This window comes from Cavia porcellus, unplaced genomic scaffold (assembly GCF_034190915.1).
Source record: "Cavia porcellus strain 051 isolate PalLab524CR breed Dunkin Hartley unplaced genomic scaffold, mCavPor4.1 scaffold_10, whole genome shotgun sequence".
Lineage (NCBI taxonomy): Eukaryota > Metazoa > Chordata > Mammalia > Rodentia > Caviidae > Cavia > Cavia porcellus.
The window spans coordinates 82956737-82973878 of record NW_026947493.1 but is presented as its reverse complement, the minus strand read 5'-3'; the positions used below and the strand labels follow the sequence as shown (position 1 = coordinate 82973878).

The 17142-nt window shown below is 50.2% G+C and overlaps 1 protein-coding gene across 4 annotated transcripts in view; it reads right to left on the bottom strand.

The window, feature by feature from the left end:
- Col14a1 (collagen type XIV alpha 1 chain) overlaps positions 1 to 17142 on the bottom strand; it is a 174272-nt gene that overhangs the window by 70237 nt on the left and 86893 nt on the right. For all 4 annotated transcript variants that reach the window (XM_063257679.1, XM_063257681.1, XM_005008223.3 and 1 more), the window contains exons 21-24: positions 16209 to 16331; positions 13942 to 14091; positions 10722 to 10838; positions 3391 to 3537 (exon numbers count right to left, since the gene is read on the bottom strand). In XM_063257679.1, the coding sequence (XP_063113749.1) occupies positions 3391 to 3537; positions 10722 to 10838; positions 13942 to 14091; positions 16209 to 16331 (537 nt within the window). The remainder of the gene's footprint in view (positions 1 to 3390; positions 3538 to 10721; positions 10839 to 13941; positions 14092 to 16208; positions 16332 to 17142) is intronic.

Genomic DNA, 17142 nt, shown 5'->3' with positions numbered 1-17142 from the left:
ACAAATGTCCTCTTTGGGGAATCAAATAACCCCCGTGATCAGCCTCGACTGTTTCCCAGCCTCAGACCAAAGGCTCCGGATGGGGTTTGGCTGCTTCCGGCTCCCCCAGCAGCCGTCCCCCAATCAAACTGTCAGCGGCGAAGTGGTCCCCGGGCTGATTTAAGGCAGGCATCCTGCCACCCATTCAGACTCGGGTCTGGCTGCTTTCACACACACAATGGACTTTGTCCCTTCCCTGTCCAACTACGGCCTGGCCCTCCATCCATCTTCAAGGTGCTTTCTCCCCACCACAGCCCCAGGGCGCTGGTGTCCAGTGGAACACGATCCACCCTCTGTTCTTAGAATCCCCTATCCGTGACAGGTGTTCCCGCTCTGCGGACCCGATGTAAAACACCAGTGAGCTTTCAGCCTGGATGCTGCGGGGGCGAAGTCCACACCCTGGGCAGAGGTGTCATCTGGTGAAAGGGTCAGGAGACCCATCGGAGGGGGACCCTCACACCAGCTCACGTGGCGAGGTACTAGGCAGGGACGGTGTCACTGGGAACCCACAAAATAGGATTTTGCAACGTATCTTTTTTCTATTCCTCCGTGACTCTAGAGATGTAAGGAAAGCTGACAAAAAATTCCCATATTCCAGTTTGAAACTTGGAAAAGCCTCTGCCCAGCCTAGGCCATTCACAAAGGAAAGTCCAGACCCAAGAAGGAAATGTCCAGCAAATAACCAAAGGCTTTGTGTCCGGGCAAACAGGTCGTCGGCCTGAAGTGCTGGAGAAGGAATTCCTTCATTGGCAGGGCCACTGGAAGAGATCAGTGTGAGGGGCTCTTCCAATTCTGGGGCAAATAAAGTAACATGACTTAAAAATTGATTTGACACCAAGAGAATGAGGTAACGGTATGGAAAAATGTCCAAAGCTACTTATGTGAAATAGAGCAGCTCACAGGACACCAAGGCATGACCCCATCTGTCAAAAAAATGAAAGAATTTCTGGAAGACACCTCAGGGGGCAGAAATGGTGATTTCTGGAAAGAAAGAATGGGAAAAGGTGGCCAGTGCACCATGTCTGCTATGCTGTCATGGATCTAAGCATCACTGCTTTAAAGGTTGATTTTTACTTCAAGCTAAAATGTTCCACGAGTTAAAAATTGACAAACCTCGCTACCAAAACTAGGATTGCAAAATTTTTCTTGAAAGCTCTGCAAAACGCTTTCAAGATTTGTTCATTTTAAAGTTGGCAGTAACAGTGCCTCCTCTTCCCTTCCGACAGAGGTGGAAGAGTACCCCGAATTCAGCCGATCAATCAGGGACCTCATCAATGAGAGTGCCAGCCGCCTGGGGAAGAGGAGCGCGCTGCCTGGGAGCAGATGTCTCACGTCTCTGTGTGGCACGCAGATGTCCGCGCCTTCCAGAGGGCGCGGTGCCATCAGAGTCAAAGGATCGGGCTTGGCTGGGTTGCTTCATGGTTGAGCCAGAGCTAGTGGGTGGAAGCCACGAGAAGACAGATGTCTGGGTCTTGGGACAGCATTTACAGCAGACGAGGCCGCCCCAGCTGGAGCTAACCCAGAGGTGGTCGGGAGCAGTGTGGGGCTCAGGTTAGGAGAGCCGGAAGTGGGCCAGGTGTCACAACCGGGATGCTCGCAGAGGACGGGCAGGTCAGGACCAGGCACAAAGAACAGCCTATACAGCCCAGGGCACGTGTGCCACAGTGAACTGGTCCCAGCACATGGGCACCACGAGGGTGCCTGGGCTCTGGGTCGCAGGGTGGTCTGGGTTTTCAAGAGTATTTTAAAGTTTTTAAGAAGTAAGGCCCAGAGAAAGCACATCTGACCGTGAGATCCAGCCCTTCTACTCCAAGGTTACAGTGGTGGGCACAGAAGTCACTCAGCAGGCACGGCTTGCCCGCCACTGGTGGAGGAAGCAAGTAGAGCTTTAATTCTACCGTCCAGTAGAAAGAAGCTCAGAGGTGTCCAATGGTGCGGGAGTCACAGGGCTCCAAAGGGACGCGACAACCAGCCAAGCAAACCTGGAGCTCAGACCCCAGTTCTCACACTCGCCAGACCCTGACCCGCAAGGCAGGGACACAGCTGACCAATTTCCTCAGTGCGACAACGCAACGGCAGGCGCCAGGTGAGAAGAGCCAGGTGCAGGAGGCCGCGTGTGGGTCTGTACTTGTGAATGTCCGGAAAGGGCAAAGGGTTGGCAAAACAGGGCCGGGGGACCAGGCAGGGAAGGGGACAGACGTGTGGGACAGGAAAGACCTCCGGGTGGACAGAGCCCTAAAACTGGATTCTGGCGATGCCAACAGGACTTTCTAGACACACTGAAAGATGTCACTGAACTGCACTCTTAGCCTGGCCCTCTCATGTGATGTTTATAAACTGTGTCTCCAAAATTCATCTGCAGTACAACATTTTGAGTACTTCAGTGTTAGGAAATAAAGAATATTTTATAAAAATTATATAACTCATTCATTATGCTTTCTTTTCTTTTCTTTTTCCAATACTGGGGATTGAACCCAGAGCCTTTGCACTGAGCTATATCCATAGCCTTCTTTTTGTTTTTGTTTTTTGTTTTTGTTTTTTGAGGCAAGGAGTCCTTAAACCACTACATGCCCAGCCTGGGCTCAAGCTTATGATCGCCCTGTCTCAGCCTCCCAGAGTGCTGGGTTTATAAATCTATGCCACCACACCCGGCTTTACTTTCTGTGGATGACAATTTCTTTCTGCATGAGCCAGGAAGGCTGAAACATCTACCCCAGAGCTTAGTCCATTTAAATGCATATGCATGACAGAGGGCTACCAAGAAGGGCCACCTCTAGTCATAAGTCCTCGGGGATCTCGGGGTTACACTTGAGATACAAATTTAAACACGAATGTGTTATCAAAATCACTTTCATGTTCGAGGCCTCTGGGTCAGGGATTCTCCGTGAAGACCCACCCCAAGAAACGGACACCTCCTGCTTGCTCTTTGGAGCATGTAGAAAGCACTTGGTTTTCATTTAAGCCTTCGCCGCCGTTGCCTCCTGGGAACGAGGTCGCAAGCCAATTTGGAAAAGCAGGAGAGTCCTCAGAGGCCAGCGCTCCCGGGACACCTCGGCTCCCGCCCCTGGCTGCGACCCGGCTTCACTCTCAGGACCCGGGCGTCCCCCTCCAGCCGCCCTCCATGCTTTCCCCTGCGGACTAGATTGCAGTGCCCAGGGCGCTGCCCTCACGCATGGCGGGAGGACGGGAGAAGCCCAGCCTGGGACGTGGGGCCGAGGGTGAGGAACACTGTGGCACGACGGCCCTGCGGCCCTGGCGGACAATTTTCTAAACGGAATGAACTCTGAGATCCTGAAGTTTTAGATGCCTTCGGTTCCTATAGGGAATCAGAAGGGAGGGCGGTGGACTCACGGGTTTTCTCCGTTATGCTCACGCTTGGCCCCTCCAGCTCCTGCAGCTTGGTGTAGACGCTGATTTTATACTCGGAATCGGGCTGCAGTCCGTAGAAGCAGTGTCTGTTTGTCCCTCCTCCCACAATGGATTCTTGCTTTTGTGTATCTGTAACGAAAATGCAAAATATGTACAAAATGCTTTAGAGAAATCATTGGTATGTGATTTGCTTCCAAAATGCATAATACGCACAGTCCACATCAGATAACTACGGAATGAATTATACCTGTCTGAAATATTGTGCACTTTTCTAAAGATGTATCCATTTTATTTTCTATTAAAAATCACATTCTAGGGCCCCGGGATGTAGCTCAGTGGCACAAGCGCCTGCCTGTCAAGCACAAGGTCCTGAGTTTGAGTCTTGTACCAAAAAAATATTACACTCTATATGTATAAAAATAAAATTTATGGGGGCTAGGGATGTAGCTCAGCAGCATAAGCACCTGCCTTGCAAGTGAGTTTGATCCTCGGTACCGATAAAAATGAAAAAGAAGAAAAAATAAAATTTACTATGAAGAATCCCAAGGTCCCATTGCCAAGCAAAGAACTATGAATGCACAGGGTTACATGCACAATCTGAACTGGCCTGTGTACAGCTGTGGCTGTGTCCCTGTCTGTTAAAAACGTGGACGCTGGTTTAGTCAACATGGTTCTCCAGCATGTGGCCCCACGATTATAGAAGGAAAAAACAAAAAAAAGACACATGCTTTGCATTTCACCCAGCTGGTTACTGTCTGGTGGGCGCCTTCCGGCCAGGGGCTCAGATCCAGATACAGAGGACCCTGGGTCCAGGCCTGGGCGGTCCTCCTGCCTCCTGTCTGGGAGGCGCTGCAGGGTCTCAGCACCTCACCCATGATCCAGGTGGTTTGCAGCTGCTATAAATGCTGGCTGGAGCTCGGGGCAGCATCGGGACCCCCAGGGAGCCCCTGGAATGCCCCTCGACTGCCCTGCGGCCATGTTCCAAGCCCTGATTTTTAGCCCACACCCAGCTTCATCTCTATCACAGAGGAGACTGAGGAACTCACGAGATGCTTAGGGAACTCCCGACTCCCTGGATGCACCCTGAAATCCTTTTCTACTCTATAAAAATCATCACGGAGGCAAGACACGGTGCTTAAATGCCATGGGTGCTACTGAGCTGTCCCGGAACGCCTGGTCCCCAGGGTCTTTTTATTCCATCAAAGGACCACGCGCCCCGGATACCCACCCTGTGGGCTGTCTCCTCCACAACGGCAGGGCCAGGCAGGGGCTTTGAAGGCCCAAAGAACCGCTGGCCCCTTCTCCATGCCCAGGTCCGCAGCTTTGGGGAGTCAGATCGGGGGTGAGTCACACTCCCTCCCGGGTGTGTGAGGCAATTGATCTGCGGGTTCTGCGCCTCGTGTTTAAAGCCAAAGACCACCACAGAGAGGGAGATGACTGGATGCTTCTCCAGCCCGGCAGTGTGCTGAGGCCTTTATTCATCCTGATAACATTTGTAATTACTCACAATCCATGTATGAGAAACCAAAGGCCAGAGGAGTTAGCGGTTCCCAGGTCTGCAGCTCAGAAGCAGAACTAACACACGACACCCAGTCTGAGAGGTCCTGCTTCATCTCCACAGGAATAGCATACAGCAGTGTAAACTGAACAGGGGGTTTCAGAACAAGGCTGTCTGGTGCCTCCTGGATCCCTCAGACCCGGCCCACTTAGATTTTTATTACTAAAAAGTTTCCAAAGGGTTTTCCTCTAGGTGGAATGCTTACTTTTACCACAGTGACTGACTAAAAGGATGGATCCTGGCCACCAGGAAAAGAACAACTACTTACGTGCAGATTAATTTTTTCACCTGTAAATTGCATCTGATTGGTCAAAGCTTTACAAAGCTTAATTTCTAGGAATTTAAAATTTACCATTAAGAACTCCATCGATTTAATACATTGCACATATTATTTAATGGTTAAAAAGAACCATCCATTCTTCAAAAATGTTATTTTCAGAAGAGTTTACTGGAAATAAGCAATGTATAGAAAATGTAAGAAAAAGACCGGTTGCTTTTAAAAGTGCAAACTGCAAAAACATCCAGTGATTTTTGTTTGTTTAGCAGGTATAATACTTAGGTAACTTTCATTCTATATTTGAATACACAATTTAGGAAGCATATATTTATATATATATATTTCTCAGTGTGTATATATGAGAATAAACACATATATCATTGGTCATAGAAAAATCTTGACCTTTAAAAATATAACTAAATTAAGCTATGTGAAAAACAAAATTGAAATTTATTTGTATATCTTGTGAACAGTAAAAGATTTCAGAAGTAAACATCACAATGTGATCTTGATTTATATTTGTTTACAATGAGGTATTCTCTACAAGCATGTTTCATATATTGTATGAAATGATGAGATAAAAATTGATAAAGTAGGAAGCTGGCATGGTGGCTCATGCCTGTAATCCTAGCACTTGGGAGGCTGAGGCAGAAGGATTGTTGCAAGTTTGAGACCAGCCTGGGCTACAAAGTAAGCTCAGGCCAGCCTGAAGTGCATGGGGAGATCCTGTCTGAAAAACAAAAAACAAGTAAAGTATCTGTGAGATTCTACATTTCTATGGAAGAAGTTTGAGTCTAAGAGAAACGTGGTTTTGATTTTCCCAGGACTGGACCCATGATCACTGCCTCTCTCTGGCCCCTGGCCGCTCTGCCCAGCCTCCTGGAAGCCTCTGTGAGCCTCCCACACCCAAACCCTGAATCCCACGCACGGAGTACACTGATCTGTGTCACAGGAGCCTTCCAGGCACTCTCCAGGGGATTCATTCTAGGAATCCACTACTCTGCCACCTCTAGTTCCCGGCTATCCGTCCAACTTCGGAGAAAGACTCTTGAAAATAGAATATTTATGAGTCCTACTTGTATAAGTCTATAGCCATTGGAAACTAGAACAGGCGCTGTTCATGAATGGCAGACAGTACCCGTTTGGTTCCCAGCGCTGACAAAGTGGGGTTACGTGCGTGGGGTGCACTGTGTTGCTTTTGGCATGTGACATTCGAATCCAATGGCTTCGCCTTAAAGGAAACAAAACCCAAACCGATCAAATGATGACTAATTTCTTCAACCCTTTATGCCAAGAACAGAAAGTTATTTTTTTGGAACGAGGGAAAAAGTTCTGTCTTCATTTGTGCGGTCATTTCTATTCTAGGAAGCCACGCTAAGTTACATCCTGTGGATTATCACCATATGGTGGTGCCGACACCCCAGTACCCCGAAATGTGCCGGGCTCGTTCCTGGGGGCCATGAGCAAAAGAATTCGGGATCCAGGTAATGACTCGGTGTGGATTTTAGGATATAAATATTTCTACTCCTTGGGTCTCACCAGGATCCTGGTCCCAGTCCAGATAACAACACTGCTTTAAAAGTTGAATTTTGAGAAAGGGTTTCTTCATCTTTTTTCCCAGTCCTTGATAGGCTTGATTGTAACCAACGCAACCTTTGTCCCTGATAAAGGACATGTCCACACCTGAACAAAGGACAGTTAGAGCATCCCCGAGCTCCTCTATGCAGGCGACAAAGAAGATCACCAAGCAGTGGGGTCCCAGACAGACACAGGCCGGAGCCCAGACAGACACAGGCCAGGGCCCTGAGAGCATGGACACATGGCCTGGAAGGGAAACCTATATCCACTCTCTGCTTCTGACTCAGCCAAGCACCTCGGAGAGGGGCAGAACCCAGAGCTCCCTGGGCACCAGCCAGCGTCTGCCCAGGCCCGGAGACCGCGACCACCCGCGAGCCTCTCGCCTGGGCCCGCCCTGGAATTAACCAACGGCCCATCGCAGAATTTGGCAGAAGGCAGCTGGCAGATTTGACTCCAGTGTCTCCCAAGAGGACCTCATCTTCTGGTAATCTTTTTCTTTTTCCTCTTTGCCATAAAAACGTCGTCATATTTTCAGAGCTGAAAGACATCTGCTGCTCTGGCCGGTCCTATCCGCCCCTCTTTCTCTGGATCTTGTCCTTGTCCTGGGTCTCGGTCGCTGAGATTTTGAAAGGAAAGAACACCACCCATCTGTGCTCACCATCGCCACAGGCCAGGGGCAACAGCCAGGTCCGGCCGTTTATTCCATGCCTGCGAGCTCGGTGACAGATTTAGGGGCATGTGACCCAAAGTGCGCCAACCTGAGTCAGAGTCTGGCCTTCAGCTGGAAACAGAGGGGAAGAGTTCTCTGTTCTCCATGGCTGGGAGTCGGGACGTGGGAAGCAGAGGTGTCATCCTGAGGCTGACCGAGGCCTGCCTGGCTGAGACAGGGGTCAGACTCACCTTGGCCTCTCAGACCACCTAGATCCAGCTGAGCCTGAAGGCTGATCTTCGAGGCTTCTCAGCTTTCCTGAAATTCCCTCCGTCTAGTTTTCTACACATGTAATAAACACACTTGAGTGACTCAACCTGGAAAGGTGCAGGTAATCATGAAGTGACGGTAGAGACGCTGAAGCCCAGAGAAGGATGTGGCCAGCAGGCATGGCCCCAGCGGGGACATCCGTGCACACGGTGAGGTCGGGGGAAGTGGACAAGGACAGAGGTCACTGTCAGGCCTTGGAATTTAGCCAAGGCACCCGGAAACATCAGCCCAGCTAAAATCTTTACCCTGCACACCGAGGAGCCAGGCCGCAGCCCTCCCTGGCATCTCCTGGCTGGGCTGGGGGGACAGCGGTGGTGTCGCTGGGTGTGCAGGAGCACAGGCGCCCCGTGGACGATGTCACGGTCAGAACTCCGGGCTGTGGGACGCAGCTTCCACCCGTCCTTCAGAGACAGTCTCTGAGGTGAGGAAGCTCGGCCTACCTCTCCACGACTCTGATGCCGCAGGACCAGCCCTCGGTCTCAACTGTGCGAGCGAAAAGGTCCCTGCGCGTCCCCCGCCACCCACACTGTCCATCTGTCTGTCTGTCCTCCCGGTGAGCCTCAGGTGCTGCTGAGACACTGCTCGGCCAGATGACCATGCGGAAGAGACGCAGACTGAGCCTCTAAACCCCCACCGCAAAGGCTGGCCCGAGGTCAGTGGACCAGCACTGCCGTGCTTTCCCGTTTAACTGTGGCCACAGAGGCTCAGCTGAGCGGTTTCCCAGAGCTTCACAAACTGAGGAGACTGCAAGCCACCCGAACCGCAGACCACATCATGGCTGTGCCTGGCGTGTGTGCATACATGTGCGTGTGTGTGCATGTGTGTGTGTGCATGTGCTCTGCTGTAGCTCTGAAACGCTCACATGCTTGGAAGGTGATGGGGCTGCGGGTGCTCAGTCCCCTGCTGAGCTCCTGGCTGGGCCAGCTGTCAGCAGGTGGGGCCTGCCTGCAGCGGTCACTGGGGACTGACCTAGGAACGCGCATCGCTGTCCCTGCTCCTCCTGGTCTCTCTGTCCTGCTGCCGTGGTTGCACAGCTGTCCACTTCCATGCCCTCCCAGCATGCTTTTCTGCCCTGGAGCCGCTGACCCTGGACAGACCCCACTGGGACCTGAGCCACGTAAACAGTGCTCCCTCGGCTTCTGGGTGCTGGTGTTGAGTCTCAGTGACGGGGAAGTGACCATGACGACACGTGGCCTCATGTTTTGGCCCCCAGAGATCTTGGCTTTGGCAAGGACCTACTGTGGTTTTAGACGATTAGATCAGTGTTATCAGATACGTTAATCACGTCCTCGGATAAACAAACGCCACAGTCAGCCGCTGAATGGAAAACAGATCTGCTAATTCCATTGACAAAGCTGCTTCTGACAGACACGTTTGCCAGTCTCCACGGTTATACTAGCTACGAGAGGCAGCGAACACCACGGGGCTGCCTCCTCCATTTCCGTTTCTGCTGTTGTTTGTTTGTTTGTTGTTTTGTTTTGTCTCGATTTGGTACTGGGAATCCAACTCAGGACCTTGTGCTTGCCAGGCAGGCGCTGTGCCACTGAGCTAAATCCCTGGCCTTCGTTTCAATTCCTTAAATGATATAAATGGACAAAAATATTGTGGGAAAGCTTAAGTGTGTGATTATTATACTTAATATTTTAAAAACCCAGCGAATACTGGTAAATGAAAAATCTTCTATATTAAACTGTAATTTAATACATGTAATGTAATTCAAGATTTTGCAGTTGTTTTAGGAATATTCACATATCTTTCATCGAATTCTGATTAAGCATGCCATAAAGCATTCTAACACAATATCGATGTATCATGTCCCGCATTTTTCTGTTCCTTACTGTTCCTTCCATATTAAACCGCCCACCGTGTCTAGTTCATGCCCTGGTTGCATCACTCCAGGACCGAGGAAGTGACGTCACGGAGATAGATGGAGGCAGGAGACGAGATCTCAGCAGGGCTGGCAGGAGATTCTAGAATGTTCCTCCTGCTTCAGTTCACACTTTACAGGGCCAACCATCAAAATGGTCGTCTCCTAAGTGGTGCTCCCCACTTGCATAAAAAGTGAGATTCGTGGATTCTGATACAGGCATTGCCCTTGACACGGGCCAGTAAGCCCAGACCTGCGCAGACCTCAACAAAAGATCGCCTTCTTTTTTTAAGTGGGGGAAACCAAAATAATTTGCTAGGAAATAAAAGGCTGTATTTTTTAACAACTTTGCTATCAAGTTTGAACATAAAATTTTTCCCAGTTGGGATTCTACACTGTCCCTGAGACCCCCACCAAGCAGCAGGCTCCTCTCTTCTGCTGTGTGCATGAATGGCAGTAAAGCACCCTCCAGGGTTTGGCTCCAGGTTTGAAGACTGTCTAAGGTCACACTGTGCCGAGAAGATTAACAGGCCTTGGTCATTCTTCAGGTATCAGACTTTTGAGGTGTTGGATACTTCTCACAGCGAGGACGATTTGAGAGCTTTGCTTTGGAGGCAGCTTCCAGTCGTGGTTTTTGGTGCTGGAGGCAGAAAAGCTGAAGCCCGCACCACAGTGCCGTGGTACAGGCGGCTTCTCCACCAAGCATCTGTTTTGCACAACTCACTCAACACAGCATGACCCCCTAGGAAAGCCCACAGGGAGCGAATGCCAAAACCCAGCACCACACAGCGTTCAATTTCTAGTCTTGGCTATGTGGCTCCTTCCTGTGGACTGTCTCAGCCTAACACTCACAGACCCCAAAGATAAGCCCTGTGTTTTTCTCCATTAGAAGACCAGGAAGCAGAGCTCTGGAGAGGTTACGTAATTACGGTCCAGCAGGCCGACTCTGTAAGAGGGTTCTGGTCTACCAGTACCTGGGGGTCGTCCACAGCGAGATGGACACGGAAAGAACCAAGCATGTGGTGCTTGGCAAAAACACAGGCGATGCACTTACCCTGGATGGATTCTACAACGATCCTGTAGGCTGAGGCGTGGCGCTGCACCTGCCAGCGAGCGCACAGGCTGGTCATTTCCACCTGATGTGCTTGGAGATCCGTCACGCCCAGGAACACTACAACGAGGGACAGACATACCTGGTCACACCACAGACAATGCCACATGGGTCCCTGAGCCTGAAAATAATTTACGGTCACATCGACATTCAAATCTCTATACCCAGAGGTGAGAAATCCGTGAACTCACAAGGCTGACTTGAGACAACAGATCACAAAACAGTACATAAGCAGTCATCTGTCTGGAGTTCTAGATGAAAAGGGAAACGTATAGCCCCAGGAAAAGGACCAGAGGCGGTGGGTGACGAAGTGCTAGTGGTCCTTCTGGCTGCCTTTATCCAAACGCCTTTCTATACACAGTCAATTATGAGCATCTTCCACCCTACAATAAAAAGTGTTTGCAGCACGTGTTTACCCACCATCGAAATGCACGCTGCAAAGGGGAGGTAAAAGGAGGCAGGACGGGGGTGAGACACACTCGGCAGACTCACAGGGACTGGCTTTGGCTCTCAGCAAGAGCAGGGTACTTGTCTTCCAGCCTGACTAATCCCACTTAACACTGTAGCGGAAATGTTGCCCTCGCAGCCTGTGTACTCCGGTTGCCCAGGCAACAGCTCCTGTTGCAGTTCCTGTTACTTCTGGTCTCTTAGAAACAGCTGGTGACTGTGATGCTTATTGTAGGAACCAGTCAGACACAGCCGAGTACTCCGCTCACCTACAACCCCTATACAAACCACAGAACCCTCCCTCCTGAGCCTTTGGGGCCTGACGTTTTGAGGGACAGTTGACTCCCTGTCAGTTCACAGTGATGTAAAATAAATCTGCCTCCAAGTCCTGCGTGTTTCAGTGTTTCTGTTTGCTGGTGCAACGTAATATTGTCCAGCATCACTTATGTTGCCATGAGTGATACCGTTTATCCTTTTCATGACTGTGCAATAGTCCACTGTGATCTCATTCTTTGGGATGCTAACAAAGTCTACCTCACAGAAGTGGGGAGAAGAAGGTGGATGCCAGTCTTCCCTTTCTATTCTATTAAATGGGAACGTATTTTTGAAAAGTTTAAAATGATAGAATTTGCATATATAACACAACACCAGATGATTGGTTCTCTGTGTTCTAGGGAAATGGTATTTTTCTTACATCCCCACATAATCATTTTCACATAAAAATGTTGTTTCTCCCCACACAGAGGAGTAACATCTGGTGTTTCCCCTTTAGGTCTGAACAGGAAAAAGCAGAAAATTCGTATTTACTCTCCCTCCTGAACCTGGTTTCCATTCATGCCATTTTATCTTACTTCTCCTTCTCTCCTAATTAACTCATAAAATAAAATTACCTTTTAATTATTTTTGCAAGCTGGGGAGCCATTCCTGTCTAATCATAATTTATATCTTCCTATTATGCCTTTCCTTTACAATAGCAGGGAAGACTGTTTTCCAAAAGCCAATTAAACTATTCTCTCTGCACACCAATGGGAAATTAATCATATCTCTATAACCACATTTTTAAAATGACATTAGCTAATTTTTCATGATGGGAGGTTTTATTTCTCCCAGGAGACGGACGATGAGTGATAAACTCGTGTAAGTTTTACTTTAAGGATGTGAGTATAAAACAATTGAAAACTTTCAGACTTTTGCAATAGGTTTGGACTCCTCATCAAAGGGGAGGGAGGAAGGAAAGGGCGAGGCAGAGGAAGGAGAGGAGCCCGGCAGGACTAGGGAGAGGTTCTGTAAGGAGAAATGTCCCAGAGACAGAGGAAAGGGCAGAGGCAGTGACCGGAGGGGAAGATGGCCAAAGCAGCGCAGGGGAGAGGAAGGAGCTGGAGGCGGGCGGCGTGAGCCAGGAGGGCCGCGGCAGCTCCAAGGCCACAGGACAGCAGGACCTAGAGGCTGCTGCTCCCGGCACAGGGGCACTCAGCACCCAAGCCAAGACCAGACGCGGGGCCGCGCACGGACCGTTCTTCTGGGACTGAAAGACCTCAAGCGACCCCACGGAGGAGGCACCTTCCGGGAGCCACCTTCCTGAAACCCAGGGGGCTGGGGGCTGGCTGAGCCTGGCCCAGGCCGGCCTCGTTCCTGTTTATCACATCGGTGATGATATTAGGGATGAGCATCAGACCCTGCGAGGGGCACCGACGGTCACCAGAATAACAGTGGCCGTCCCTGAGTGGCCGTGTGGTGGGACTTCACACGGCGCCTTCTTCACCCTCCTGATCAAGCCCCAGGGTGGCTTTTGCCTTCATTTCAGAGGGTGGGAGCTTGGCCAGCGAGCAGTGCCCCTCAGCTGGTCCCCTGCGTGTGCCCTGACTGGCTCCCTCCGGCCGGGGCGCACGCTCTTGGTCACACTCAGACTGTTTCAATTTGCACACGGTGGAGCCCTTTGTATTTTGGCCTTTCCCGTGTTATCCTGCTTGTGTAATAAAATTACTGCTCTTCTGCTTAGGACGATTACATGGGATTTCGAAAGTATTTATATGTAGCGTGTGCCTGGCTTTTCTTTTCCTCCACGTGGCTCCTTCTGGCTGGTGTTTCGTGGAAAGTCCATCTGAAGAAATATATTAAACAGATGGTGTGGAGGTACAACAAATTTCAGAAATATGGAGCATACACGCTGGGATGTGGAAACCATTGCATAATTCCATGGGTGTCTGAAAACGTTGTGTGCCAATGAGACATCCCAGCTGGCGCCCAGACGGCATGAAACCCCATGAAAGAATAGAGAAGGAGGTTCTTAGAGTGTGGCATGCACTGTAGCACACGAGACACGTGTGCACGTGTGTGTGTGCATGTGTGTGTGTGTGTGTGTGTGTGTGTGAGATCAGGGAATGATGGCTTTGAAAAATGCACACTTCTCCTTCGCCCAGTGGACTTGCATTGACTGTGTCAGGCTATCGGCTGTTCGGAAAATTTCACCTAATTTAAGAAATGCCAACCAAGATTTTCCAGGAGGGAATTCTATCTGCAGTCATCAGGCCTCTTGGAAAGTGAGGCCCTGACACCCCACCTGCCAGCCAGGTCTCCAAAGTCCCCTGAGGAAGGAGCATACTTTTCTTTCCACCAAGCACCATCCAGGAAGACAAACGCCAGGCCATGCTGAGGTGGGCTCGAGTTACAAGGCACAGGGAAACTCAGTCCTGGGCGGAGGTGCTTGCTGTCTTACGTGTTTTCACCAGGCCCGTGAGCGCATCGCTGAAGCCTGCAGCCTGGGAGGCGAAGATCTTCACGCTGTAGTCCATCCCACTGAGGAGGTTCGTGATGAGGATGGTGTTGATGTCAGCACCCACAAAAGTCTCCAGGGTCGGGCCAGGAACTGCAGGAGAGGAGGGTGCACACCCCATTACAGCGGAACACAAGGGAAAGATGTGAGGAGCTGGGAGCGAGTTGTACCTAACCAGCGCCCAGGAGTCCCCAGCCTGCAGCGTCCAGGCAGAGGCCAAGCCCAGCCTCCTGTCACTCTGCAGCCCGAGACCAGTGCCACGCTGCAGGGGAACTTCAGGGACCGAGTTCCTCCGCCTTGTGCTGATCCACAGCCACCACCCACCTCACAACCCGCTGTGCATGTACTGTGAGCTACGCCCGTGTGTCAGACACCCAAGCTCTCGAAGGACTCATTCTCCAATGTCCCTTCACAGACACCCAAGTCTGGCCACAGAGGGTTGCAAGTGACAGGGCAGCACATTTTCCCAGACACAACCTTTCTGAGCCACAGGGCAACCGGCCCACGGTTAACACTACAGAGCCACCTGCTCCTTTTAGAAATATTTTCTTTTTTGGAACTGGGAATCGAACTCAAGACCTTGTGCTTGCCAGGCAGGGATTTATGCCACTGAGCTATATCCCCAGCCCCTCCTTTTAGGATTTTTAATGTGAGATATATGATGCTTCTATTCCAAAGCTCTCTATCAGCTGGACTCGGGTATTTACATCTTCAACTCTGTTTCGATTCTGTATCAGATGAGGTCTTTGATTATGTATTAAAAACATTCCTTCCTTATATAGGAGCATCTACCTGCTGCCTCTTCCTGTTGTACCCATTCTTTAAGAGCTGGTGGTTATTGACAGCTTCCTAACTGTCCACCTCTCTCCACCCGAAGTACAGGCTCACCCTGTACCCTGTACCCTGCACAGGACAGCTCGGGAGCTCACCTTTCACACCCCGAACACAGTACCACAATCCCGTCAGTGCTAACTGGACCCCCAGCAGGGCTCCCAGCCTCGCCACACTGTCATGGGAACTGGATAATGCTTTGTTTCGGGCAGGAAAAGATCGCAAATTGCAGGGTATTCAGTAGCACCCGCGCACCCCCAGCTGCAGGTCCCGACTCCCCAAGGCTGTAACCATCAGCATATCTCTGCAGGAGGGCAGATTGTACCCACTGAGAACTGCCAGCCTGAAACCAAGCTACTTGGAAAACCTAAGCAGCCGCACAAAGGATCCAGAGAGCAAACCGGGCAGGGATGTATGAGAGAAACCAGCCCTGGGTCCCCGTCAATTAATCTGCAGAGGGCCGGGGCGGCCCATCCAGAGCCTGTGTGCTTTTGACTTTCAGGGTTCATGAAAATCCAGCAGCGGGGGATTTTACTTGTCTGAAGCTGATGACAGCAAAGGCTGAAAACTGAGACGAGGCAAGAGCAACCTCTCAGGTGACAGACTGAAAACGATGCTGCTTATTGAGCATTTAAAATTTTTTTTAATACCCAGAGAATATTTTTAAAATTTTCCTGCCAAATTTATGAAAATATTTTGAGTCACACCCAGAGACTTAAAGGCCCTGGCTACAGTTTCTAGAAAACTCTAGGTCTTTCTAACATCCACTTCATAATGTTACCACAATGTAGTGGGTGCTGGGGTGCAGGGCCTCCTCTTTACACCCCACAAACCAGGGTACAGCTGCACCCCAGTGGGGCTCACATGCCTTCAGGGCGCGCTAACGAGGGAGGCAGAGGAGGCCAGGGGGCTAGCTGTGGCGTCTCCGCAGCTGCATCAAAGCACTTTGCTGCTTGGACGAGTTCATCTCGCCCAACTTCTCCAGCGTGCAGGCAACAGGTTTTTCCCAACAAATCTAGGAGAACCTTGAAATCAGAGCTTCCAGACCTCTATAAGTTGCACAGCACCGAGCCACAGAACCCGCCTTTCCTGTATTTTCCGGGCTGTCTTGGCTGCCCCCCTGCCTGGTATGTGTTAGGCCTGATGGACACAGCAGAGACAGCGTCCTCTGTCACCAGGAGCCCCGGTATTTTCCTGTGAGGTTACGCATTCATCCTCTGATAATTCTACCTGCCCTAACGCTGACCACAATGGACACTATTTTTCCAAACAAGTAAGAGGTGCCTGCTGTACCTTCTAAAAGATGAACCAACCACTGGCGAAAAGTTCAATCAAAACCATTTATCCTACAAGGCCTCGTGGCCCTGCGAGCTACGCACCGCTGACGGGCTTGTAGAGGATCCTGTAGCCCTTCACGGGTCCGGGTGGGGCGTCCCAGGAGATCCGCACCCGGTTATACCATTCTTCGGAGACCCGTAAGTTCTGGGGGCCCGAGGACGGCGCTGGGCAGGAAAGAAAGGGAACAGTAAGGATTCTCTACAGGCTGCATGATTGTCAACGACTTTACAGCATCTTCTCACAGGGTTATAAATAGTTACGACGCGCAGTGAGAAATCTCGTGTCTGATTTTTAAAATATTCAGTATAGGGGAAATCATTCTTGGGATAAAACAGTTTTACTAATGTTCAGAACTTCATTCAATGTCATGTTGGTTCCTGTTTTTTCTTTTTTTGAGGAGGAGGCTGGCAGGGTCCCATTGTATAATTGGGGCCGACCTGGAGCTCACAGCCATCCTCCTGCCTCAACCTCCCAAATGCTGGAATTACAGGTTGTGCCACTGTACCTGGCCTTTTTTTCAATTAAGTTTAAGTAAAAATGGAGTTGAATGGTGTGGATGACCAATTTCTGTTAAGCAAAGCTCTGTTCCACGTGTGTCAAAGAACACACGCCCCACGAAATCGAGGCTGCTGTTCGCATAGTGTTCTTGATGATTATTCGCGGAGGTAAACATCTGACGGGCTTTTGCTTTTTACCTTCACAGGGTACAAGTCCATTGTTTGAAACCTTGTATTACTCTTCATTGATTTTTGAATAAAAACCTTAAAATCACGTGGAGGCCCTTGACAAACTATCTCTGTTATTTTTTGTGGCTAGAATTACTTGTGCTGTAAGGTTAGTGGACCATCCATGCCCTGAGATCATTTCACTGACTGGAGGTTGCTGTGCATGACGGCACTTGGGTAATGGGATGTAAGTTACACTTCCACGGTGGTAGTCTTCGTGTTGGGAAGGTCCTGGTGCATCTGTCTTCAA